The 26,220-nt window shown below is 44.0% G+C and overlaps 1 protein-coding gene across 2 annotated transcripts in view; it reads right to left on the bottom strand.

Annotated features, from left to right (window-relative positions):
* ADAMTSL3 (ADAMTS like 3) overlaps positions 1-26,220 on the bottom strand; it is a 341,341-nt gene that overhangs the window by 107,986 nt on the left and 207,135 nt on the right. For both annotated transcript variants that reach the window (XM_019533694.1, XM_019533695.1), the window contains exon 7: positions 9,628-9,702. In XM_019533694.1, coding sequence (XP_019389239.1) covers positions 9,628-9,702 — 75 coding nt within the window. The remainder of the gene's footprint in view (positions 1-9,627; positions 9,703-26,220) is intronic.

The following is a 26,220-nucleotide window of genomic DNA, read 5'->3' as shown; positions in this document are numbered from 1 at the left end:
CTTCAGAAAAGCCGACTTGGACAAGCTCAAGAGGCTTGTCGGTCAGGCCCTTAGGGACCATGACCCCAGAGATCGGAAGAAGGCACAGCAGCCCCCCTGGCTCTCCAGAGACCTAGCGGACCTACTGTGGCTAAAAAGGAAAGCCTACAAAGGATGGAGGACGGGATTCCTCCATCCCTGGGGGAGAGAGGTGGAGGCCATCTCTTCCCAGCAGCTCGCTGCCTCTCTCTCCAAAGCAGACTGCAGTCTGGCAGTGGGCAACTGGGGCTAGCTTCCCAGAGCACAGTACAGCCCAGGCCGCCCCGTGCGGATCTCGGGCACACGCCTGCTCCCATGCTCTCCTGGACCAGCGGCACACAGTGGTGGAAGCCCTCCTCGCTGAGTCCCATGTCCCCGAGTCCGGCTGTGCAGCTTGCTCCAGCCCCAGCCCCAATCCCTCCCTTGCTGTGGAAGTGTTGATCTTCCCTCCCCACTCCGCTCACCATAATAGACTTACCAGTGGGAGGCAGCTGTGTCCAGCACAATGAGGACTTCTGCCTATTTAGTCTATGGCCAAATCTCTGAATCAGTGCCAAATCTTTGGATTCAAATCAGCCAAATCATAGTTTCATAGTAGTTAGGGGTCAGAAGGGACCTCAATAGATCATCTAGTCTAACCCCCCACCACTGGCTGGAGCACACGTTGGGATCACACGACCCCAGACAGGTATTCATCCAACCTCTTTTCGAATTTACCCAACATAGAAGCGATGACCACTTCCCTAGGAAGCTGGTTCTAGAGCCTAGCCACCCTAACAGTGAAATAATGCCTCCTAATCTATAACCTGAACCTATTCTCCAGCAGCTTCTGACCATTGTTCTTTGTCACCCCAGGTGCTGCTGGGGGAAATAGGACCCTTCCTATTTGCTGCTGATCTCCTCTAACGAGTTTTTAGGCAGCCACCAAATCTCCCCTCAGCTTCTGCTTGCTGAGGCTGAACAGGTTCAGGTCCCTCAGCCTCTCCTCATAGGGCCTGCCCTGTTGCCCTCCAGCCAAGCAAGCGGCCCTCCCCTGAACTCTCTCAAGGCAGGCTACAACCTTCTTAAAGTGCGGTGCCCAGAACTGGACACAATGCTCCAATTGAGGCTGGACCAATGTCGCATAGAGGGGGAGTATCACCTCTCTGGACCGGCTTGAGATGCATCTATGGATACATGACAAGGTGCGGTTTGCTTTGCTGGCTGCGGTCTGGCATTGACAGCTCATGTTCATCTTGGAGTCAATAATGACTCCAAGATCCCTTCCTGCCTCTGTGCTCACAAGAGGAGAGCTCCTCAGCTTGTACGTATGCTGTGGATTCCTTCTCCCCAGATGCAGCACCCTGCATTTATCTACATTGAAGCCCATCCTATTGCCATCCGCCCACTTCTGTAGTCTGTCTAAATCTAATTGCAGCCTCTCTCTCTCTTTGAGCGTGCCTACCTCTCCCCACATCTTGGTGTCATCGGCAAACTTGGACAACGTATTTTCCACCCCCTTGTCCAAGTCACTGATGAAGATGTTGAACAGTGTAGGCCCCAGGACTGAGCCCTGGGGGACCCCACTATTCACATACTGCCAGGTCAAATACGACCCGTCCACCACCACTCTCTGGGTGCACCCCATCAGCCAATTTTTGACACATCCAACTGTGTAGGCATCAATGCCACAGTCACTCAATTTATTAATGAGAATGGGGTGAGAGACAGTGTCAAAGGCCTTCTTAAAGTCCAGAAAGACTATGTTCATGGCAACACCATCATCCAGGGATTCAGTTACCTGGTCATAAAAGACCATCAGGTTGGTCTGGCCATGTTGATTTCCCCTGGGCATGATCTCCCCTGCTGGCCCCTCCCAGATGTGATCCTTGATAATTTTTTCCAGGATTTTCCCCAAGACCAATGCGAGGCTTATGGGCCTATAGTTTCCTGGGTCCTCTTTTCTCCCTTTCTTATAAATGGGGACCACATTAGCTAGTTTCCAGTCTCAGGGCACCTGGCCCATGGACCACAATCATTCATACAGCTGGGCCAAGGGCACAGCAATGACCCCCACCGGCTCCCTCAACACCCACAGGTGGAGGGCATCAGGCCCCTAAGATTTAAAAACATCCAGCCCTTCCAGAAGATCCCTAACTACTTCTGTGCACACCCAAGGCCTAGCAGTGCTATCCCCAAGATTGCCCCTACCTGTGGTGGGAGAGCTGTCCTGGTTCTGTCCAAGAAAACAGAGGCAAAGACCTTGTTAAAAATTTCAGCTTTCTCATCTGACGTAGCCACAAGATTACCATTTGAGTCCAACAGGGGGCCTATACTACCCAGTGCCCTCTTCTTACTCCCAATGTATTTGAAGAAGGACTTTTTGTTGTCCTTAATCCTGGTTGCTAACCTGAGCTCCACCCCGCCTTGACCTTCCTAATGGCCCTCCTACACTCACGGGCCAAGGAGGAGTATTCCTCCTCGGTGATAGCTCCTCTCTTCCACTGAGTGTATGCCTCCCTTTTGGCCCTCAGGCATTCTCAAATGCCTTTGCTGAGCCAAGGGGGTTTCAGAGCACTCTTACCCCCCTTCTTTCTCTCAGTGACTGTCACACTCTGAGCCTGGAGGATCGTCCCCTTAAGGTACAATCATCCCTCGTGGATTCCCATATCCTCTACCATTTGGGCCTCAGTGCCTTCCCACTAATCTCCTAAGATTGTTCTCCTGAGAATCAAATTGGGAAAGTGATTCAAATCAGCAAATCGAATCACTGTCCCTCTGAATCAGCCAAATCTGAATCCAAAGCAAATACTTGCTGCTTCACACAGGCCTATTCACCAGATACTCATCCAGAACACATAAGAAAGCTGAGCCCTTTGATCCGGCAGAAGTGGAAAACCTGGCTTTTGCACAGGCACCTCAGTCATGAGCCTTTCCCTGGGAGGTTCCAAACATGAAGCAGGAGACTCAGCAGGGTTCCTCCATATTCTCCCCTTCTGCAAGACTGGACTTCTGCTCAGGACCTGGAGCTACAGTGTCATGTACTCTTTTTCTCTCCGTGATGTAAAACCTGCTTTTGCAGGGGCATTTCCTTGATTAACTATGTTTAGGGATCCCCTGAAAAAATGACCCCTTATGTGTTCAGTTGTAGACTGGAGTAGTACAGCAGTGTCATGGGCATATTCCTGGGGAAGCCCCTGGTGGATCTCCCACAATTTGTGTGGATCCTGGGGGATGAATGGGTTTCATGAGTGGAAATTCCAAGGAAAGGCCTGTCCCATGGGCAGTGTAAGAATGGGTGGGAAAAACTGTAGGTGTTAAGAACTTTTTTGCAACTACTCAGTTGATCTAATAAAAGATATCACACCTACTCAAAGTACCTTGCCTGCCTATGCCCTTAGACCAACATGGCTATAACCAAAAACACTGTAGGTAGAACCTGTGGCATTTTCCTCTTTGCCATGTAAAGTTTTTAAGGAGAGGAAAATGGGGTCCCCAAAGCAGCTTTTCTCTTCAAAAAAACTTTTCTCTTCAAATTTTATACTGCACACTTTTTTTTTTAATACTAGTAAAAAAACTAAAGCAGTGTTTGTCTGTGCATTTAATTACATAAAACTCAACTAGTGCAAGTAGCCTCAAGTGGAGAAGAAATATGCGTAAGGTGAAAAAGACATTGCTTCTTACAACTCCTTTAATTAAGCTTAGCCTCCCTAAGTTCACAAACTCAGTTATCTAGTATTAACCAGCTGTAAAACTATTAGCTTCTGGTTTTCCTGTTTCTGCCACAGGAGGATTATTTTCTGCCTTGTTTATGATTATGAAGCTCTTAAAATAACTTGTGGAAAACCTGCAATTTATCCAAAATGAAAACAACAAACAAACAAACCTCTTTTGTTCAGAAACCAGTCAGATACAAATGATAATATTGTTTCCTGTTTAATCATCAAAAAAACATAAACACAACATAACGTGAGGATGCCAGAACCCTGCAGTCCCCAGGACTATTGCCTTGGTGCATGTGCATTTGTTGGTAGGGAGCCTAGTGTAACGAAAATCCCATTCTGTTTGAATAATGCCATATTTTCTCACATATAACAAACACCTTTCCCTCCCAAATCAATTCCCCCAAAACTGGAGTCAGTGTTTTTAGCTTTTCTTCACTGTAAAAGCAGCAAGTCTGGAGATACTTTACATGCCATGCAGGGGCCTAGATGGAAAAATCCTGTTAACCCTCTCCCAGCCAGAGCTGCTGGCTAAGCACTGTATCTGGCGCCTAAAGTCAGCTGCTGGTAGCATTTTGATATATATATGCTTATATAAAGGACTACTTAGAGCAGAGGTGCTAAACGTCTGGCACATGAGCCAACTGCGGCCTGCAGAGCCACAAAATCTTGCCCCTAAGGCTCCCAAAGGTCATTACATTTGGCAGCTAGGAAGCAGTGGCAATTATAATTGCTACTCTCCCCCACTGCAAATTCCCAAACTCTGCATTGGGCTCAGAGCTGGGTCACAGCCCTTGTACCCACACAGCCAGATCAGGGTTGGGCCACACCCTTTCCTATTCCACGCTCTCCCCGGCCCTGGCTGGATCAGGGCTGGGCCATGACCACTTTCCCCCATGCAGCTAGATAGGGGCTGGGTCATGACTGAGTGGCCAGACTGCGGATGGCCCGTGCCAGTTTTTCCCCATGCAGCCAACTCAGAACCCCGTACCCCTGCATGTCCAGACCATGGTGCTGTAGCAAGTGGGGAGGCGGCAAGCGGGGTGACCCCCCGGGCGCTGTAGTGAAAAGGCACCAACAGGTGAGGCAGGCCAGGGTGTGGGATGGAGCTGCAAGCGGCTCATGTGGGGGTGGGGGGGGGCTCCTGCCACTGCACACACTCCCAGGCAAGCTTAGGGATGTGTGTGCTCCCCAGATGTGTACATGTGGTGCAGGTGGGCTGCCACTGCGGGCTTCGCACCAGGTGCCAAACTTTATGATATACTTCCAGACCATGTTCCCTTCTCTCCCTAACCCTGCAGGACAGGGTTGGGACCAAACCAAGCTACCTTCCCCTGCACAACTGGATCAGAGTCAGGTTTCCCCAACTCTATGCAGCTGGTTTGGACCCCACCATGTCTACCCTTGGTGCTGGATAGGGACCACTGGCCAGATCTGACCTATGGATAGACTGGGCATTGCCCATCCAGCCCATCATTGGAAAAGGTTGAGTACCACTGACTTACGGTAAAGAACAGTCTTGCAACTGCCTCTGCAAGGATCTGAGGCCTAATCTCATATGGCACAGGGTAAAAACGGTTTCCAGGAAGTGGAGACAGTCTGAGTGAGGCAGCTGGCACCAGAAAGTTCCTGGTGCCACACTTCACGGACACTCTGTGTTCCCAGGAAGACTCACTTCATGTCACAGTTGACCATGAATCTGGAAAAATATTTTTTTCTACATGTGCCTTCCAGAAACAATATGTACGTTTTATTTGGAGTCATGCTATATGTGAGAAATATAGTAATAAATCAACCATATTAAGATGACTGCAAAATGAACATATTACCATATTTACTCAAATCCAAAGCAAAGATTTTTCCCCAGTCAACATGGGGTGGAAAAAGTTTCATTTTGGATTTGAGTACTGACCTAGGGCAGGCAGTGGCTCAGCTCCAGCCTTGGCCCCAGGCTTGGGCCTGAAGCCAGAACAGAGCTGCCACCTTCTCTGGACCAGAATGGTTCATTTGGTGGGGGAGGGGGCAAGTGGCCAGGGCTAGGGCAGGAGGCCATGGGGTGGGGCAGTTAGCCTGCCACCTGCCCTCCCTACCCCTTACATCTTGTACCTGCAACTGCCCCCACATCTCCTGCCTCCCCTGCCTTCTGCTCCTCCTTACAGCCTGCTGCCAACTCCCTGTCTCTCCCCACACAGCTTTTCCCTCCTGCCCTTACCTTCTGCTCTAGCTCCAGTCCTTCCAGCTCCAACCTGGCCCAACTGAGAGCTGCTGCCACTTCTCCCTGACTGGGCTGGGGCTGGGTTGGGCCACCATTGCTGCTCACTGTCTTGGAGCTAGATCAGAGCTGCACCAGAAGGTAAGTGGGGGTGAAGCAGGCATAGGGGGTGAAGCATGTCAGGAGGTGGGGGACAAAAGCTGCAGGGGGAAGCTAGTACAAGCACAGAGAGGCATGTGGCAGGGAGTATATGACAGGTGACAGGCATCTGGCCCCTCACTCCCCACCACTGCTTTCCCTGCCACAGCAGTGGGGGGGAGGGGAGGGGCAAATTTAAGAGGACCTCCCACTAATTTTCCATGTATAGAATCTAATTATTGGGGTGGGGGGTGGTTCTAAGACATCTTGGATTCAGGTAAATACGATATTATTATCAATTATAAGCAAGTGTAAAATCTTCCCCAATATGTTTAGATGTTGACAAAAACACAATTTTGGAGCGTAGTTTTGTCAGATTTTGCTAAAAGACGCATCTAAAATTTAATTTCCTTCAAGTTATAACTGCAACAGCTGCACCTCCATGGGACAATAAGATTGGAAAGCCTGAGATGAAGCATGTGAAATAAAGGGATGAAATCATCTCTATCCAAAGGAAATGGCCGTGGAACAGTCTTCCAAAGCGAAACAGGCAAATCCAGAGTCTGATTGTTTCTGTTGCCTTTCTACGAAAAGTGACATCCATGATTTGAACACCTTTATTAATATTTCCAAACCCATCCCATCTCTATCCTCCATAAGAAAACTACATCAACTCAGTTTTGACCTTGTAAAGTCAAACTCCATAAAATTGACTAGGGAACTTACTATTGCCATTGATTTTATACAGAAAGTGCCCAAATATGGTAACTAGGGCTATGCAAAGCTCTGGTCCCTGATTTGATTCAGCAGAGCTTCAGCTCGATTCAATGGCCGAATCTCCAAATCTGAATTGAATCAGGAGACCCCTTAATCTCTCCAAACTGAATTAGAACCCTCCAAATCAATTCAGAGAGATTTGGAAAGATTTGGAGATTCAGACACAGACACAGTATGTTTTTTCTACATACCTCAAGGTACCAGGCGGCTTGTGAATGCTGTGATGCTGGGGCAGATGGATCATCCCACAGGAGCGATGGGGGCTCCCCAACACACTCAGCAGCAGACCTGGAAGTGGACCAGAAGCACTTCCGGTCCACTTCTGGGTCCACTGGAGAGTGCACTGGGGGTCCCCCCCCATACCCCTCTGGCTCAGTGACTGGTGCTTCCTGGATCTGGGGTGGTCACCGGGGTCCCCCTGCACCCAATCGGTGAGCCAAAAGGGTGCAGGGGGTGGCCCCCAGCATGCTCTCTGGTGGGCCCAGAAGTACTTCCAGTTCTGAGTTCGCCACCGAGCACACAGGGGACCCCCCTGCACTCCTGTGAGATGCTCCATTCACCCCAGAATCACAGTGTTCATGAGCTGCACCTGGCACCATGAGGTATGTAGAAAAAATATCTAAAGCTGTGTCTACATCCGAATCGCTGATTCTCTGAAACAGCATCGAATCTTCAGATTTGGATTTGGCCGAATTACATCAGGGACAGTGATCAAATCACTGTCCCCAATTTGGGCTAAATCCAAATCCAAATTGAACATGGCCCGTTTAGCACACACCCTTAATAACAGGCAGCATTGTAAAACTCTAATAGTATACCTGCACCACAGACTTACTGTTCCAGGCAGTGGTGGATTCAAACAAGCCACTTTACAAGCCACATAGCTGAATTTGCATTGCACTGAAGACAGGCTAGTTTACACTAGTGAATGACAGCACCACTAAAAGTCTGCCACACTGCCATGCAAAACCAGCTAGCTTGCTCCTGGTTTGGGAGAAGACACATATGGAGCAGCACCACAGGTCTGAGGCTGCTGGGTCTGGAAAGTAGATCTGAAATGAATTGGGCGGTTACTTAAGGATTCAAATGTGTCCAACTCCCCATAGTTTGGGGTGGGAGGCAGTGAGGGATAGTGATTCAAAGAGACTTTTACAAGCCATTTACCCATAAGAGTGTTCTCTTCTAGCTACAGGATTAGCTAACAAAGGGATAGGCCTGCTAGTCACCAAATCTTCCACAAAACTAACTGGTTGCAAAGGGTGGACCTGCTGCATTCCTCGGGAACTTCCCAGAAACCTCTCCTAAAGCCAATGAATTCCAGTGACTTCTGTTCACGTGAAGCTGAATTAACAAGCATTTCTCTTCTACAGTACTAATTAGAAAAGGTTACGATAAAGCCAGAGAACAATAATCCTGCTATGACCTAATCATGGCCACTGTTTGAAATAACCCTTGGAACATTTTTCACATGCAGTCTCATTTATGCCTGTAGGAGTTTATTTCTATGCAAAAGGAGTATTTTCAAGAATAATAATATTCTGAGCTTTAAAATGCAAACCCTAGGTCATTTAAACTTTTTCTCTGAAACGAGACTACGATGACCTTGTCTTCAAAACAAATGCACAGCACACTCAGCAGCCTCCAAGTTAAATAAAGGCAAAATACATTTCGTTCTTGCTGTTTGCATTTCTCTCAACAATAGGAGTCTTTGTATTTTATAATCATGATTCAGTCTAAAAGCCCTCAAAATGTTTTCATTTCACTAATAAAATACTGTTTAAAATATCAGATTAAAAAGCTTATCAGTGCCTGTCGGGATGCACATATTTTTCATTTAGATGAAACATTCTGTGGAAAAAAGCCTATGTGTACAAAATTAATACTAAGTACTAACTACAAATAGAACCAGCAGCCTTCTGGAAAACATATGGAAACAAATGCAGCGAACGCTTTGTGTGTTTTCCCACCTTTCATAAAGATTTTATAAATCTTACAAGTAACTAGAACAGAATAACAGATTTCTGTAAGTCATTTTACTTATTTTATTTATAGCCTTAGGCTTTGTTTGGACTTTATTTTACTAAATGGTAGATCTGACTTTTGATTCAATTGGACTCCTCGCACACTTATGGCTAAACATATGCTCAAAGTGCATTGCAGTTCAGTGGCCTCCAATATGATAGTCAATCATATTAATATCATATAATGGGCTCTTTCCCATGACTGTCAAACAGATACAAGTTATCTGAAATTGCTTAATAGCAGATGTTGTAAAATAGATCCACCAAGACACTAGGCTGAGAGTACATGACTCATTTCTTACAGGCCATGAACCAGCAGTAGCCATTCTGAGTCACCTTTTCTGGATTTGGACCAGTGATTTTGGCTCTCTGTCCCATTACCGGGCCCTCTCTGTCCATATCACATTCTTCATATGAATATTGTGACAGTTATTTAGCTAAGGCTCCTGTGAAAGGTGTTTTAATGGAAATTTTTGCAAACCTCTTTAACTGTGGACCTTATTTGAGACCTTCTACACAAGAATTCCTGTAAGCTAGTGTTATAAAGAAAACAAAAATATTCATTCATCTCCACTATGATTTTTAACAGACTTTTTTTAAATAAGCAGAATTCAAATGCTAACATTTTGAATCAAAAATTAAAGATGGAAAGGAGGGTCAAGACTACGATCTCACCGAGATGCCCACAATTTGAATGTGCTCAGATAAAAAGCTCTGGTTTTATCCTAAGTCTATTAGTAATATATAAAACTCCTCATACCAAGGTGTGCTGGTCCTTTCACTGTAATTCTCACGCTGCGGCTCCCATGCGGTACAGCAATCACAGTTTCTTCCCCTAAAAAGATTCAAGAACTGTTTAAGAAATCATCTTGCACAAGGGAATTATCACATCACATAACAAGATTGAAAACTGTCAGATACATCTCAGCAAATATTTAACAAGTTCCACAATTTTTCTATTAAAAATAATCATATGTTATTTTATTAAGTACAGTACACCAAATCTGTTAGCTAAACTATGCAGCTATTAAGACCTCCATATGAACTGGTCTTTCTTGCTATTGAAAAATTATTTTCTATTAACAAAAACAACTAAAATGTCAGCAGCATATTAGGTGCATATTTACCTTTTGTTGTCGTTATTTCCTAATCACTGAATAAACTTAAGAGATCTACTAAGAAGTGCTTCTGCCTTGCAAAAGCCCCCAGCTGTTTAGTTTCATTTTGCCCACACCTCATTTCCTGCAGCAGGTCACAGCTTTAATAAGTGGCAGGATTTACAGGAAATAAATCATCTACAGAACACTAACCCTTAACCAATTATAGACCAGTTAAGAGCAAATTATAATAAGGTCTCCCTGTAACTTACAATATAAGAGCATTCCTTCCAGTTAGTTAAAACTAACCATAAAACAAACCAGCCCTGAATGGGACACCGCAACACAAAACAGCTTTTGCCCGTCTTACAGCCTACCTAACACATGTGCCGCCCCCTCAAGGAAAGGCTGTGTATGGAAGGGATCAATATTCTCCTGGGTGTATATCTCCACATGTCCTGGAGCATGATGATACTATAATGACCCAACAGTACGTTGACTGTCCCCTTCCTACACCGATCATGACCAAGCTCAGAGCCTCTTTTGGACAATATCTGCACAAAGAGAACCCCCTGCAAGATCCCATCTATAGGAATTGGACCTATTTTTTTAAAGTACCACAGTAACACCCAGTTTTCTTTTGAGCAGATTACTACATGAGAAAACTATGAAGAAACATACTGACATAGGGGGCAGACAAGCCTAGTCCTTACTTCACTGGAAGTCAACAGGAATTTTGCCATTTATTTCAATATAAGTGGCACTGGGACTAACAAGTTAATCGCATTGTAGCTGAGGCTGATAAGGCTTTCTAGGTCAATTTAGCATTTCCTGACCACTGACTTCCCACTGGTGGGAAACCAGGAAACTTTTCTATTTGCCAGAAGCAGTACAAGAAAAGAACACATCCAGCAAATTATTCCCACAACCACTAATAAAAAGTAGGAAAAACACATTGCCCATTTTCTTCAGCAAGTAATGCTGGTATTGCCAAATGTCCGTATACTAAAGCCTCATATTCAATCACTTTTTTTTTTTTTTTTTAAGAGAAACCTATCTTTATATTTTCTGGAGTTCTTTCAAAGGTGTTCAAGAATATATTAGTTACCTATTAACTGATGGTGGGTAATACATCACTTCAGATGTTCTTATGAAATAAATTGAGGAACAATTTGAGGGTTTCAGTTTTTAACTAAAAATAGTTGAAGGCATTTTTTTTCCACTTAAAACCAGACTCTTTTATAGTAGATGCTAAATTATCAGCTTCTGGTTTACATCTCCTTAGCATAAGTATGAAATGCTGCCAAATGTTCAGAATACTTCAAGCAAATACTGCAATTATTTTTTCTGAAATAAACACCTTCTTATGTTACAGTTCTTATATCTCCAATCTCTAGGAAGATCATTTAAATATAACAATTTATTTTGGATGTAATAAAATACGATCTTTCCTAATTTCATATTTAGGTATACTACTGGAATGCAAAAGGCTATAGTAAGAACAATAATACAGTGGAGGGGTCCTGGAAAAAACATTAACTACCGGATCAATGTCTTTTTACTTCTTGGTTTTTCATCAGATAAATTGCTGTAGACCACCAAATGGTAACAGGCATGTATACCTTTAAAGCAAAATGAAACAACTGAATTCAGAAGTACCCTCCAACATTTGAGATGAGGGAAGTTTGCTGGGAATAGTTCGGCCCTGTTGGAGTCAGCGGTTCTATTGTTCCTTGAAAGCCAAGCAGTCTCCAGCCAGAACACACAATGTCAAGTAAAAGGCCTTATCATGTAAAAGTCTAGAATACCCTCAATCATTTATTTCAATGGGAGTTGAGGGCTTTCACAGATTAAGCCCCAAACTGGTATATTTGTAGCATTGTGTGTGACATGAGATTATACTTCCAGTCTTTCAAAATGTACAAGGGCTATTGTGCTATATTTTCCGTACCTCACCACAACTAGTTCAGCTCAATTAGTGAAAAAAGCTCCTGTTTCAAGCTACCTCACATTCCTCCCACCACACCACTGCCATTGGTATGACCCATGCCCTGGGGGAACGGCTTTATTTGTTATAATTCTGTGATAGTACCAACCTTTCCAGATTGCATTTTGCTTCTAACATGGGTGATAATACATGCGTAACAATGCACCTAGACCAGACCAGCTGCTGTTGTTGGTCAGAACAACATTTTCAGTTCTCAGAGAACAGTGACTAGTTGGGTAAGGAGACACACACAAACCTTTGCATGGACTAGGTTCTGGCCTCAAATCTGAGGATTTCAAATATCTCTGGTTCTCACTAGAAACTATATAATAGGGCTGTGCGAAACGGCACCGTTCTGTTTTACTTTAAGTTTCGAGGTTTGGATGGAACAGCATTTTGTATCAAATTTCATTTAGATTCAAAACAGCTGTTCCATTTTGCTTTGTCGAAACAGTAAGGCTATTTTGACTGTTTCAGTGTTTTGCTAGATCGGATGGGGATGGGAAGTCAGCCCAGCTGGACTGTCTTCCCATCCCCAGCACTATGGTTGAAACATTTCAACTTTCAAAATGTTTCAACTAGCCTTGTTTTGTTTCAAGGCTGTTTTGTTTCATTTTGATTTTGCTGTTTTGACCTCAAAATGAGTTGAAACAGTGTTGAAACAAAATGGCTGGCAAAATTTTGCACAACCCTACTCTATAATCTACATGCTCAAATGAACACAAGCCTCACTGTTTTCCAAGTGGTGTACACGGAGGTTTTCAGCTGCACAATTCACATTAAATCAATGGGACTCACACTGTTAAAAGCACAAATGTGCCTATAAAAATTTAAGAGGAAATGGTTACCCTAAAGACCAATACTTAAGAGATTTAAATGTTTTATTTTATTTTATTTTAATTATTTCAATATCTTTGAAAGTTAATTGCTAGCTTTTACCTACAGCTGAAAATCAAGTGAACCAAAAATCATAAACTGAACATGCAGGATAGCTGGACTACAAAGCCCAACTTTAGGGCAGCACAGCTCATGTTAAAAATTGAGGCGTGTATGAGTATCACTTTTTAGTTTTCCTTTCTCTCTCATTCTCTCCCTGGTCCCCCAAATACTTTATTTTACAGACTTTAAGGTCATCTTTTTACTGCTTTTTGTTGTGTTGTAATAGTCTCCCTTCTGTCCAGTCACTACCCTCTACATGGAACCAATTCCCACTACCCAGAACCCCGTCAAAAATTACTTCTCCTCTCAAAGATGACAAATACACACACGTATCATTCAGATGTAGATAACAAATATGGTATCTAGTGATTATCATATTGAATTGCTTCATTTTTGGACTTTGGATTTCAGTGAGAACAGGACCAGGGTCATTCCCACTATCTATGGGCCAGAATGGCCCCTCTCTCTCTCTCTCTCCTCTTCATCTTATCATCATCTGATAAATTTGACATTTGCACTAATTACTGAGGACATTTCAAAGAGTTGGACCAGGCTATGTAAATATTCAGCATTTGAACAGGAAAATTCTGATGGACATCCAAAATATGCATCAGCCTATGAATGCTTTATCTATATCTAAATAAGAGATGGAGATGCTCTCGCTCAACAAACAAGATTTGAACAGCTCAGCCGGCAAGTCTGTTTTCCTCTCTATGGTTCTCAAGATTGGCTGGACTTCTTTGTTTAGAACTTTGCTTTTTTTTAAAAAAAAACATAACATGGCCTCCTATGGCATAAAAGTGACAGCAATTACTCCCTGTGAAGACAGAGTACAACTGCACAGAATTGTTGATAGGTCAGCCAAATGATGAGCAATATTTATCTAGTCTGGAACCTCAAGTTGTGCATGTTACTGGTCCGCAACACCACTTTTGCTTACTACTGTTATTCTTGTCCTTTTTTTTCTCTTCTACTGTCTATTTCACTGGCTTGTTGTCTTTTTTCCTTAAATTAGGAACAAGGGATCATTTTGACCTATGTATTTGTAGAGCCAAACATTCTAGAATGTCTGATCTTGAACAATGCTAACTATAAACTAGATGCATCAGTGAAAGCTAGAACAATTGGGAAGATCTGTGGAAACCCCAAATCTTAATGATAAGGTTTTGGGATCCTGCTTAGAAAAATACTATAACAGACATTATGGGTGCATCTCACAAGAAGGAATGTGCATTTCCCCTGGACAAACAGCAGCAGCACAATGTGTGCTACTACTGCTTTGTCCCCAGGAAATGCCTGTGCACATGAGCTCTGGCACGCAGAATGTTGCCTCAGGTGGGGTAGGAGAGGCTAGGGCCAGCATCTGGACTGGTCCCACCAGCCTTAACTGGGGTCCTGAGGGCCTCTGGGGACTGCAGCTGCAGCAGTCTGGCAGCACAGTGCCTGCCTGGCAGCTGGGACATGGCTGTGGTCAGCCAGGCTTCGCTTTCTAGCAGCACACACTGCTGCCATGTGTACCACCCCACTTCTTTAAAGCGCAGGGTTTTTTGACACTGGGATCTCTCAGTGTCAAAAAACCCCTTGCACTGCAAATTAGCAGTGCAGGGAATGCCTGCATGTATGGTGTGTGCAGTATGCAGCACTACAGATGGGTCTGCGGTGCCACATACTGCACGTCCATGCTCATCTAGCGATTAACTTCTGTGAAGGAGTGTCGCAGAGCACTTAGGTGCCCTGCACCTGGGAACAGAAATGGCTCAAGAGAGAACCTTGGGGTGAGAAGGGAAAGGCACAGCTGCCAGTCACCAGGGCAGCACAGGTGCTGGCTGCTGGGGCAACCAGTGAAACCTGCTGACAGGAAGGGGCAGGGCTTAGCTCTTCTTAAACCCAGGCAGGAGGCCAGGGTGGCAGTTCCCCTCTGGCAGCCAAGGAGGGGGGAGCTCAGTCAGTGTGGGGAGAGGGACAAGGTTTGACTGCATGAGTATCCACTGGTTCGCTGCCAGGGGCTGGAGTATTTTTCCCGGTAGGGATCAAATGTTGTTCAACTGGACAGTTTAGTTTTATGTTATAGCCCAGGGGCTTTGTGCTTTGTGTTTACTGTTTAACTGGAAGACCGGGTGAGGCTATTAGGGGTTGGAGGAGGCCTTATAGGGACTCCCCAGTAGCGTGGGGGTTCCTGGTGCCAGACAGGGTGCAGCATTTGCGGGGTGCATTGGCCTCAGCCCCAGAGTGAGATGGGGGGCAGTAGGGAGCCCCAGAGTGAGACGGGGCAGCGGGGAGCCCCAGAGAGTAAAGAGGAGGGCCAAGACATTACAGGGCACAGGGAAAAACATGTCAGCACCATCCGCAAGGCTTGGGCTGCGGTGTAGGGGAGGAAAAGGAGCAGCAGGTAGCGCCCCCTGTCATCAGGGCACGCAAAATGGGCAGCCTCCCGCTGATCACAACAACTTATTAATCAAATAAGATCAAGGCAAGGCAGGCGAGTAAGCAGGCGGTTGGCCCATTACAGGAGGGCGGAGCCACTCCTGGAAAAGCTCCGATAGCAATACTCCTGTCACAAGGAGGACAGGCAAAAGATCTCTAAATGTCAACCCCTAAGAATGGAATGATAAAGAACAGAGGAGAGGCTCAAGTAATACATCTTGTTACAGGTGGCATAGGAACTCTACCCAAGACCTTGCAGAACCATTTCAATGACTTGAGCATTTACATCATCATCCAAAGTCTCCACAAATCTGTCCTTCTGAAGAAATATTACATATTGCAACAGTACTTTGACTTCTAAAGACCTGACTTCTAAAAACCTGGCTGATTGCAAGCCTAAGAAGAAAAACTGTCTTCCACAGAAAGTGACAGTAGTCCATGACATTCTGTTATGAGCTATCATGCATTATTATTAACAGCAACAACAACAGAAGCAACAGAAGAGGAAAGGAAAATATTACATCTGAATTTGTGTACGACACCTCCTGGGACTCAGTTTGACATGTCAGGGAATTGTTATCTTAACCAAAATCAAAATAAAAAAAGACATTAGGTTTTAGGCAGTTGCACAAATCCAAATGAACATCTGTTAAAAGAAAGCTTCTCACCAGTTGCTATCACAACAGTTTGCTCACTCCCAATATTTTTAATAACTTGATATCAACACAAACTGCTGGTAATAACTGTCCCAGCTCTCATCAATCCTAGCTCTCTTCCCTAGGTTCAATTACATTTAGCTTACTTCTTAGGCCATATCCTGCTTACTCACATCAGCCCACTGTCTTCTGTGGGCACTTTAACACATGCTCCAGGGGTTGGGGCAGGGTGGGGCACTTTAATTACAGTGGCTCCGAGATCTGCTCAAATTAAAGCACCTCTGCATCTTCTGTATCAGTACCCCACACTTAAACACCATTTTAAGTGTGGAGACGCTGATATATGAGACAACCGCCTGCTTACTCGCCTGCCTTGCCTTGGTCTTATTTGATTAATAAGTAATTACTATGCTGCAGCAGACTCGATTGATCAAGGCTGTTTCTATGTGCTGGAATTCCAATACGTTGGAACATCTCCACGCTCTTGTATAGGTGCCCTGTGGAACTAGTCACATAAGTCAAGTGTGATTTGACCTTTTATTTTCAATGCAAGCAATTTATCAGCTGTTCTGAATAGGACGTCAAAACTGGGTAATTCGAAAACATGTTATTTTCACAATTTTGCTGTATAGCTAGTTGTAATGGTTATAACTCTTCAGTGCAATATTATAAAGGATACAGGAATGCAGAACAAGGACCTAAATGAAAACTACATTATTATCCTGTGCTATAACATTTACTTTATGGCTAGGGACAGAAATTACACATAAACCGATATAAGTGACTGGAAACTGGTTCAAATGTGAAACACAACAGAAGTTCAGTGCACATAAATCACTTTCAAAATGACCGAAGCTGCTTTAGGATAAACCTGGGTGGATGTCGTATCAGATTTAACTGATCTAGGTTAAATAAGTTTATTGAACTTCTGACCCAGATCCTCTCTAAATTCAAGTTAACTCACGGTCCTCCAGCATCCCACGATGCTTTGCACCTCCCCTGCAAACCCTCCCTTTGCAGGGTGGGCAGGCTAGCATTAGCCCAAGCTGTCTGCTCCAGCTAAGCAGGGAGGCATGCTCTGGCACCCTCCTGACTTCTGGTCTGGGCCACTGTGCCCACATTTCCAGGATTGAAAATGAACATCTGTTCACTTGCTTATCAATTCAATCTATGCAACTTAAACTGACCTGAGAAGACTGAATTGATTCAGCCTCGGGCTTTTTGACTATCTGTACTTAGCCTATGAGACTACATTATTAAAAATGTATCCAGCATACTCAATAAATAAAACACTTTGCAGTTATATAGCATTCTTCCTTTCTAGTATTTTATGGCAGGTAAATAATTAGCGTGATATGCTAGTTTAGGTCCTAATCCCATAACAAGCTCTTCATAGGTAGATCCTTGCATGCATGCTGAATTTCACTGTCTCAGTTAGTCTCCCTGCACTGACCTCATTGCCGAAGGTTACCAGTGAAATTACTTACTATACATTGGCAGACAAGGTTCTTTGTGTGAATCTGATATCTTTTATTAGACCAACTTAAATGGTTGGAAAACAATTATTAAGCAAGCTTTCAGGTTCAAAAACCCTTTGTCAGGCTAAGAAAGTTTCAGCAGTTGGTGTGTGCTCTTTCTCGATAGAATGAAAAGTAAAGAAGCCAGAGGCTGGGCTAGTATGCCTACAAGACAGGTAGTAAGTGAAATTGTAGATTGAGGAGTCAATGGGTGAGAGACAGGCAGGAGGAAGAGAGAGAAGGGAGATGAACAGTGGAGAGATAGCTAGGGAGTCAGATGTCAGGCAGGTTATAGTGTATCATACATCCAATGTCTATATTTAGTCCATATTTACTATACATTGTGTTAATATTAAAAGAAACAAGCACAGATTGTTGACTTGATTTTGAGAATTTCTGTTTTGGTTCTAGGTCATCATCAGCTTGTAGCTTTCTGTCTTGTTTCAAGCTTTTCGGCCAGGGGAGGGGGTTGTCTTGGAGAATTGTTTCCAGTTAAAAATTGGAACAAGATAACTCAGGCCATAAACTTAAAAAAAAACCCAGAACCTCACTGATTTTTTTATTAATACAGACATACAATTAGCAGTCCATCAGGCACATGGATCTGAAGGAAATGCAATGTACAATACACAGGGGAGAAACCCAACATCTATAAAACAGAGCTTTCCCACATATGCAAGACAGATCAAGGCAATTAAGCCTCAAATGTCCTATCACAATCCCAAAACAAACAAACTAACTCCCATGATGAGAAAGTTGTAGACTATCCTTCCTTCTCAGAACTGTAGCTGTTCAAGAAAGCTTGGATGCATTCCATTCTCAAGAATTACAGTGCTCTCCATTAGAGGGACTAAGGAAAAGAAGGGAATAGCTTGAGAATAACATAGTGAACAATGTTTGAGTTCTGAATTGTTAAACACATCAGTTTTCATTTGAACCTTTAACAAAAACACACAAAACTTCTACATAAAACACTGATAACAAATCTTATTTGATTTATTCACTCAATCGGGTCACAATTTCCTTTTGGAAAATTTGTGGAGAGCAGAGTTTGAATATTGCTGGAGCTACAGGGCTTATGGCAGAATACTAATGTGCAATCAAACATAGGTGTAAACTGTGATAGGGGCTGGTTGGAGCATAAAGGTGCTAAAGTGTGAGGGCTACCTGCCAGTTAGCCCCACCCTGTAGCACCCTCATGCCCTAGCCAGCTCCAGTGGTGCCCAATGCCACCACCCAGAGCCAGGGGCTGAAACCCCAGGGCCTCCTGCCAGCTCAGGGCTGTTGTGCCACGGCTCTAACTGCTGCAGTCCTGGGCCCACATGTAAACACTGCGCCTGAGAGCAGCTGACTCTGGCGCAAACTGCTGGAGTTTATTTCACTGCATTAATTGCTCATGTAGATGCATCCATGGATACCCACATGGGTTAGCAGTAGGATTAGAACCTTTAAATCTATGCCACAAACCCTGGCCACTTGTTCTAATAAACATGCAACCAACACCAGCAGTGCACTGTCATCCTCTGTGTGCATGGGCACTAGAGGGCAGGCAACCCCCATTTTGTTGGTGGTTTTCACTTATATTTGTTGACAGCAGAAGAATGACAAAGCTCTAGCATTATATGTAGCATTCCATTCCAGGCTCTACAGGAGAATATTTAACGGTAGGAACTAATCCTTCTGCTCGTTTCTCCCAAGCTCAGCTCTTTTTTCCCTCATCCTCTCCAACCTGGCTCTCATCCCATTCCTGTCTTCCATACTGCTTGGCCCTAATCCCAGTCCCATCCCAGCCTGACCCCAATGCCAGCCACCATGTCAAGATAGTTCTATCATCTCTTTTACTGTTTGAGTCTCGATCTCCCTCTGATTCCATGTTTCTAACCTTCCAACATCCCTTTCCAGTATGGAATGGGATATTCTTGGTCATTCCCATGTATCCCCACTGACCTTAGCTCCTTGTTCCCAAGCCTCCTTGAGAAATACCCAGTTCCAGTTCTCCCCTCTTGCTTCTTCATTTAGTTGGTATATTTAGTCTCTCACACTGGCTCTTAATTAATACCAGTCTCCCTTTACAGGCTCTCCATCGAAGGAGGTCTCTGTACCCCGCTTCTTCCTTAATCTCTTATCCAAGTTGCTTTGCATAGCCAGCCTCTTTTCTTTCCCAGTTTTACCTCTTTTCCCCTGTTCATTCAAGGTGCTTTGTAGTCCAAGTCTCTTTGTCCAGCTGGTCTCAGGTTCATCCTTTCCACCACCGCCCTTCATTTGGTCTCTGTGTTCTTCCCCCAAAAGCCAATCAGTTTCAAATCCTCCCATACTATAAGTTAGGTCCCACTGCAATGGTACTAGGCTTCACCCTCCACGTAGCAGCAATGGATTTCCTTGCCCAGGCCCTCTCAGAAGTCAAGAGAGGCCCGGGCCACCTCCATTTTTTGAGGGTCCCGGTATATTAAAAAAATATTAATTCATAGTGCACTACAGGAGGTGTGGCCTGGCAATGAGACACAAGTTTAAAGTTTTATGATGAACATCTTCTTCTTTCAATCCCGTCAGTGTATCTCTGTGTCTGTATGTATAACCTCAATTGGAGATAACGTCAAGAGTCTAAATTTGAGGCCCTCCATGAATGAGAAGCCCAGGCCAAATGGCCCTCCTGGCCCCCCCCGTGATAGGCCCTGTCCCAGTCTCACTATTGTCCTAATCTACTGCTTCCCCTGTGGTTTCCTTATTTGCCCCCTCTTCTTTAGAGGAAAAAATAGCATCCTCTTCCACATGGTAACATAGGGCCCCTGCAAGACACGCTAGGAAATCTGGTCGTCACACCAGATGACAAAGCTAACCTATTTAACAACTTCTTTGCCTCCATTTTCCTGAGCAGGGACTGGATCAATGCCCCCATTGGGACCCCCTCAGGCCAGGGGAGGCGCACCTAGGTCAAGGCTCAATGAGGATCTAGCCAGGGAACTTCTGAAGGGACTGGACATATTTAAATCAGCAGGCCCTGACGATCTCCACCCCAGAGTGCTGAGGGAATTAGCAGAGGTCATTGTGGGACCCCTGGCACAGCTTTACAAGCACTCGTGGTGCTCTGGTGTGGTGCCAGAGGACTGGAAGAGGGCCAATGTGGTTCCCATCTTCAAAAAAGGAAGGAAGGAGGACCCAGGAAACTATAGACCAGTTACTCTTACCTCGATCCTGGGTAAGCTTTTTGCGAAAATTATCCTGGCACATGTCCATGACAGGCAGCGGGGGAGGTTATGCTTAGGGGCAACCAACACGGGTTCATTAGAGGCAGGTCCTGTCAGACCAACCTGGTGGCCTTCTAGGACCAGGTCACAAAATCCTTAGATGCAGGGGTAGCAGTGGACATAGTCTTTCTGGACTTTAGGAAGGCCTTCAACACTGTCTCTCACCCCATTCTCATTAAAAAACTAGGGGACTGTGGTGCTGACACCTACACAGTCAAATGGGTTGTCAAATGGCTAGAGGGCCGCACCCAGAGAGTGGTGGTGGATGGGTCATTTTCGACCCGGAGGGATGTGGGCAGTGGGGTCCCCCAGGGCTCGGTCCTCAGGCCCACACTGTTCAACATCTTCATCAGTGACTTGGACAAGGGGGTAAAAAGCCCCTGTTCAAATCTGTTGACGACACTAAGATGTAGGGGGACATGGGCACATTAGAAGGGAGGAATAGGCTGCAATTGGACCTAGACAGGTTACAGGGATGGGCAGATGAGAACAGGATGGGTTTCAACACTGACAAATGCAAGGAGCTGCACCTGGGGAGGAAGAACCAGCACCATACCTACAGGCTGGGGAACTTCCTCCTCATCAGAGCAGAGGCAGAAAAGGATCTTGGAGTCATCATTGACGCCAAGATGAACATGGGCCGGCAGTGTGGGGATGCAGTCAGAAAGGCCAACTGTAACTTGTCATGCACCCACAGATGCATCTCGAGCAGGTCCAAGGAGGTGATCCTCCCCCTCTATGTGACACTGGTCAGGCCACAGCTGGAGTACCGTGTCCAGTTCTGGGCATCACACTTCAAGAGGGATGTGGACAACATGGAGAGAGTCCAGAGGAAGGCCACTTGCATGATCAGGGGGCAGCAGGACAGGCCCTACGATGAGAGGTCACGGGACCTGAATCTGTTCAGCCTCTACAAGGGAAGGCTGAGGGGGGACCAGCTTGTTACAAACTAGTCAGAGGGGACCAGCAGGCATTGGGGGAGTCCCTGTTCCCCCCAGCACTCCCAGGAGTGACTAGAAATAATGGTCACAAGCTGACAGAGGGTAGATTCAGATTAGACATCAGGAGGCGCTACTTCACAGTCAAGGTGCCTAGGGTCTGGAACCAGCTTCCAAGAGAAGTGGTGCTGGCTCCTACCCTGGGGGGTCTTAACACCTTGCTGGGGTCGTTTGACCCCAGTACTTTTTCCTGCCATGGCAGGGGGTCAGACTTGATGATCTGCTCAGGTCCCTTCCAACCCTATTAACTATGAAACTATGGCTGGAATGCTAACAGGGAGTTTAACAAGAGCATGGAAGAGAGAATTTCTCTATTTTCAATCCTATTGTCTGACCCCACACTTGGAAGCAGCAGTTACAAGGACATTTTTTCTGAACCTGTATTCTTCCGGGCTGGATCATCCTTTGTTGTTCCGTGAGGATGGCACTTGCACATTCTGATCAGCAGCAGGAGCTGTGAGAGACGGAAAACCAGAATCTTCAGAGTTTTCTTGAAGACCTGGGGCCCTAGAGCACCACAGATGCAAGGTACCTAGAATATTTCCACCTAGGGTAAACATTTTCCCTTAGCCTTGTTCTCAGAAGTGGCTAAACTTTTTTGGTAAAAAAAATTCCCAGAAATTTAAACCTGAGGCAAACTGCTAGCATGGAAAGTTTTATCCCCAACAGGAAGATTTTGACAAAGTTCTAAGCAACTGACAACAGTTTTAGAATGGGAAGCGTCAGTCAATGCTAATAAAATTACTAGCTTCTAAAATGATTGAGCTGATTAAAAAATTATGCTTTAAGATGAAATTGTAAATGTTGTATAATGATAAAGGAACAATCATAAATTGCACAGTGGCAGCAAGAAATGATTAACAAAAAGAAAACGAAATTAAAAATGCCAAGCAACCAAAGCCTTTCATGTAATTTTTTTAGTGAAAAATTATGAAAGTTAATATTCTTTAAATATCAAACAATTTTCAACAAGTAAGGAAGCCTAGATTCCTCTTCTTTTTAATGTCAGAACCAGAATCCTTCTTTTTCTTTTGGTACCAGAACCAGAATATTTTCCTATCATGTTTGCCAGTCACTGAGCAGAAAACAGACAAAAGGGCCCAATCCCGCAGTGTTTCCATGTGAGCAACCAAGAGTGAAACTAATGGGAGTTCCATGCCGAGCGCAGTAGCAACATCAGGCCTGAGATATTTTGGTTCCCAGTGGGATAGTAGATTTTACAATCTATTACACTTTCTGTTTGAATATCATTAGTCAAGTCTTTAATCATTTTACCAGAAAGTTAGAATCTGGTCTGTTGGCAGACATCTAAGTTACTTTATCTTTCAAAGACAATTAAGTGTTACTGGAAAAAATAAAGAACTTCTGAAATGGCAATTTGTTTCATATTTGCAGAATGGTAAGCATTCTTTAAATGCTGTTTAACTTCTAACTTCATGATCTATGAAAAACACTTGCTATTAAATATAAAAGACATGAAGTCAACAAAACAAAATAACTCTATAGGTAGCCATTTGCTATTACAAAGTCTAAGTGAAATCTATCTATCTATGCTCTTATTCTTACCTTGTTTTCACAACGTCATTTAAATATTGCCTCTGGATAAAAGTCTCCTTTTTCCATAATAATTTTTCTGGCTCTCATTTTCTCTCCAGATCTTTAATTTGCCTCATTGTATAATGAGATTTACATCCCTTTCACAATCTTGCATGCTTTCTCTCAAATGGAGATACCTGGTACATCATGGGCCATTGCTGTACATCTCAACACTTGCTCAGTAAAAGTCCAAGCAAAGAAACAGACACTTTCTTGGCAGTTTTATTATAGGCTACACTTTTTGTGTATGCCTTGACTGATATACTATCACAAAAGAAACAGCTTTATTTCCACACTGCATTCACACAAAACAATGAATATATGGAACCACTTCTATATGGTACGTGAACATCTGAAGCCAAAAAAGGTATTAAATTTGTCAGGATCAGCGCAATAATACTCAGATGTAGATGTTTATTTTAAAAAGGTGTGTGTATAACTGTATTGCTTAAGAAGATGATAAATCTATTTTTATAACTAATCAACCACAATGAAATATATAACATTTAAGTAAAAGGGGGAGGGGAACCTTTGTTCTCAAAAACCTGCAGTAGAAGGATGGAGAAAACACTCAATTATGGGTCTGATCCATACCCAGCAAAACCAATAAATCATGTCTGTATCACTTCAAAACTGTACCACAGAACGCTGCAGTGAGCATGGGATGCCCACTATGCCCTTGCTACAGTCCCCCAAAATGTGATGTAGCCAGAGTTAAAGCATCACTGGGCAGATGTCTAACAGCAGCCGCGTGACATGTGGAGCTGTAGCATGTGGAGTGAGTGTGCTGTGTTTCACTGTGGGACTTCCCTGTTTGGTCAGAAGTGGTATAGATGAGAGTCTTTTAATTTATTTAAATGAGTGTTGTAACAGGCATCCAATCTTTAGTTGGGCCACAAGATCTGTAAGCAGAACTAAACTAGTATTTACTGATACTATTTGTAAACTATGTTACCACTCTAATGCCAGAAAACTCAGAATCCTATTTAAACGTTTCTCTTTACTTCTAGTACTAAGACATTCTGACACTTTATTTCAACTGTCCAACGCACTCTGACCAGATTCTCCAGTTTAACAAGTTTATTCCGTGCCATTAAGATGGCATAAAGTGAACTTAAAGCGACTGGAGGTTACTTCCAGGGAATTTTCCCGTTTAGGGGAATTCCTACTGATATAAAGCTGATGTAAATAATACAGCCATCTCTTCGGCCAGTTACCTTTCCTGAGCTAGAGGAAGATGAGGCAGGGGAGAAGCATGAGCATCCAAAATATTCTTGGAAAAACTGGGGAACATTCAACACTCAGTTGCTTCCCATCATTACCCAGTGAAAGTTCATGAGGGGACAACAGCGTACAGCTTGGTGCATAAGAAAGCCTGTCCTCTGGTTTTTCATATGATGTCCAGGTGTGCCAGGGACTTCTTTTGTAACACCTAAAAGATCCTGGGGGGGGGTTTCGTTAACAAAAGCAAGTATTGGGCTTTGTAATATAACCAACATTTTGCTCAATTTGCACAGCTAAATCAAGTAACATTTGCTGTGTGTTTACCAGGGACAAAGAGTCCCTGTGAGTTCAGTGTGATCAACACCATTCAGAATGAATAGACAAATGAGTATGCACATTACCAAAGCTGTTTTCTTGTTCAGTATAAATGTTACCTGTTCAGTGTTTCATGAGGAACTCATTCATTACATTCAATTAGCAAATCAAATTCTCAGCTCCAAGAAATAAGTCCATGCCACTAGTGAGTTAGAAACTGTCAGTAGCAACACCAGTATACATCTAAGAAAATGCATATTTCTGCCTTCCTTTAAAGTATTTCATGACCCTTATATATGTGGTCATAAAAATATACCTCTTTTAAAAAAAATCTTACCATAGTTATATATATTTTCCAAATCACAGGAACTATACAGCATAGAGTTTGGAATGCTCCACAGACCAATGTATGTCATCCCAATGAAAGGTAACATGCATCAAGATAAAATATGCTCCATTTCAAACTACACTCGCATGTAAGCACAATTCAAGCCACTGCATAAAGCAGCATGAAAACATTTATAGGTACTGCAATAGGCATTAAAATATGACTTTATATGTAACAGTTCTTTCAAAATCTTGTTGTTCGTGAACTGTGTGAAAGTTGAATTATATATAGTGCTTAATCCAAATATGCTGAAATTGGTGCAGGCCTCCAAAATGGACAATTATTCCATTCTACATTGTTTTGAAAATGCCTGTCTAGGTTTGCATGAGATTTCTGATAGTAATCTGAATGTGAGAGTCACTCTGTTCTATAAGGTTCTGCAAGGGAGTATAGGGCCAGAAGGGTTGTGTTCCTCTGAGAGAGACAGGGTTTATCCTGATTATGGCTAGGGACAGACACTCAAAGAGCCTGAGCCTGAACTGATTTAATCTTTGCAGGTTAGTCTACCCTGCCTAGGCTGAATCAGTTTGTAACCGTAAAGACAACCCCCCTGGATTGAAAAAAATGCCAGCACATGCCTGCAGTGACTCAGGCTAGACGCCAGAGGGCACTAGAGCAGCCCTTCCTTCTCTTCCACAACTGAGCTGAGTGGGGCATGGCCAAGCCCTAGCAGGATGCTCTGATTAGGGTGGGGTTCCCCACCTCCTTGATAACACAGTATGTATCAGCTCTGTTATCAACATTTAACAGGCCATCAGAAAACAAAGCTTTGCCCATTAGTTCGAGCTCTTCTTAAACAGCTTTTTCCAAAGGAAGGAACACAGGGATATTACCAGCTGACCTGTTGATTAGCTCCAAAAAGCCCTAAGTGGACACTGTCCTGTCTGCCTTACACAGACACCTCACAGCATTACCTAGCATACCACATGCTGGCTACAGTTCATGCTGCAGGAGAGAGGAGGGAGGG

This window comes from Crocodylus porosus, unplaced genomic scaffold, assembly GCF_001723895.1.
Source record: "Crocodylus porosus isolate Cpor-Errol unplaced genomic scaffold, CroPor_comp1, whole genome shotgun sequence".
NCBI classification, from domain to species: Eukaryota; Metazoa; Chordata; order Crocodylia; family Crocodylidae; genus Crocodylus; species Crocodylus porosus.
This window is presented reverse-complemented; position numbering and strand designations above follow the sequence as displayed.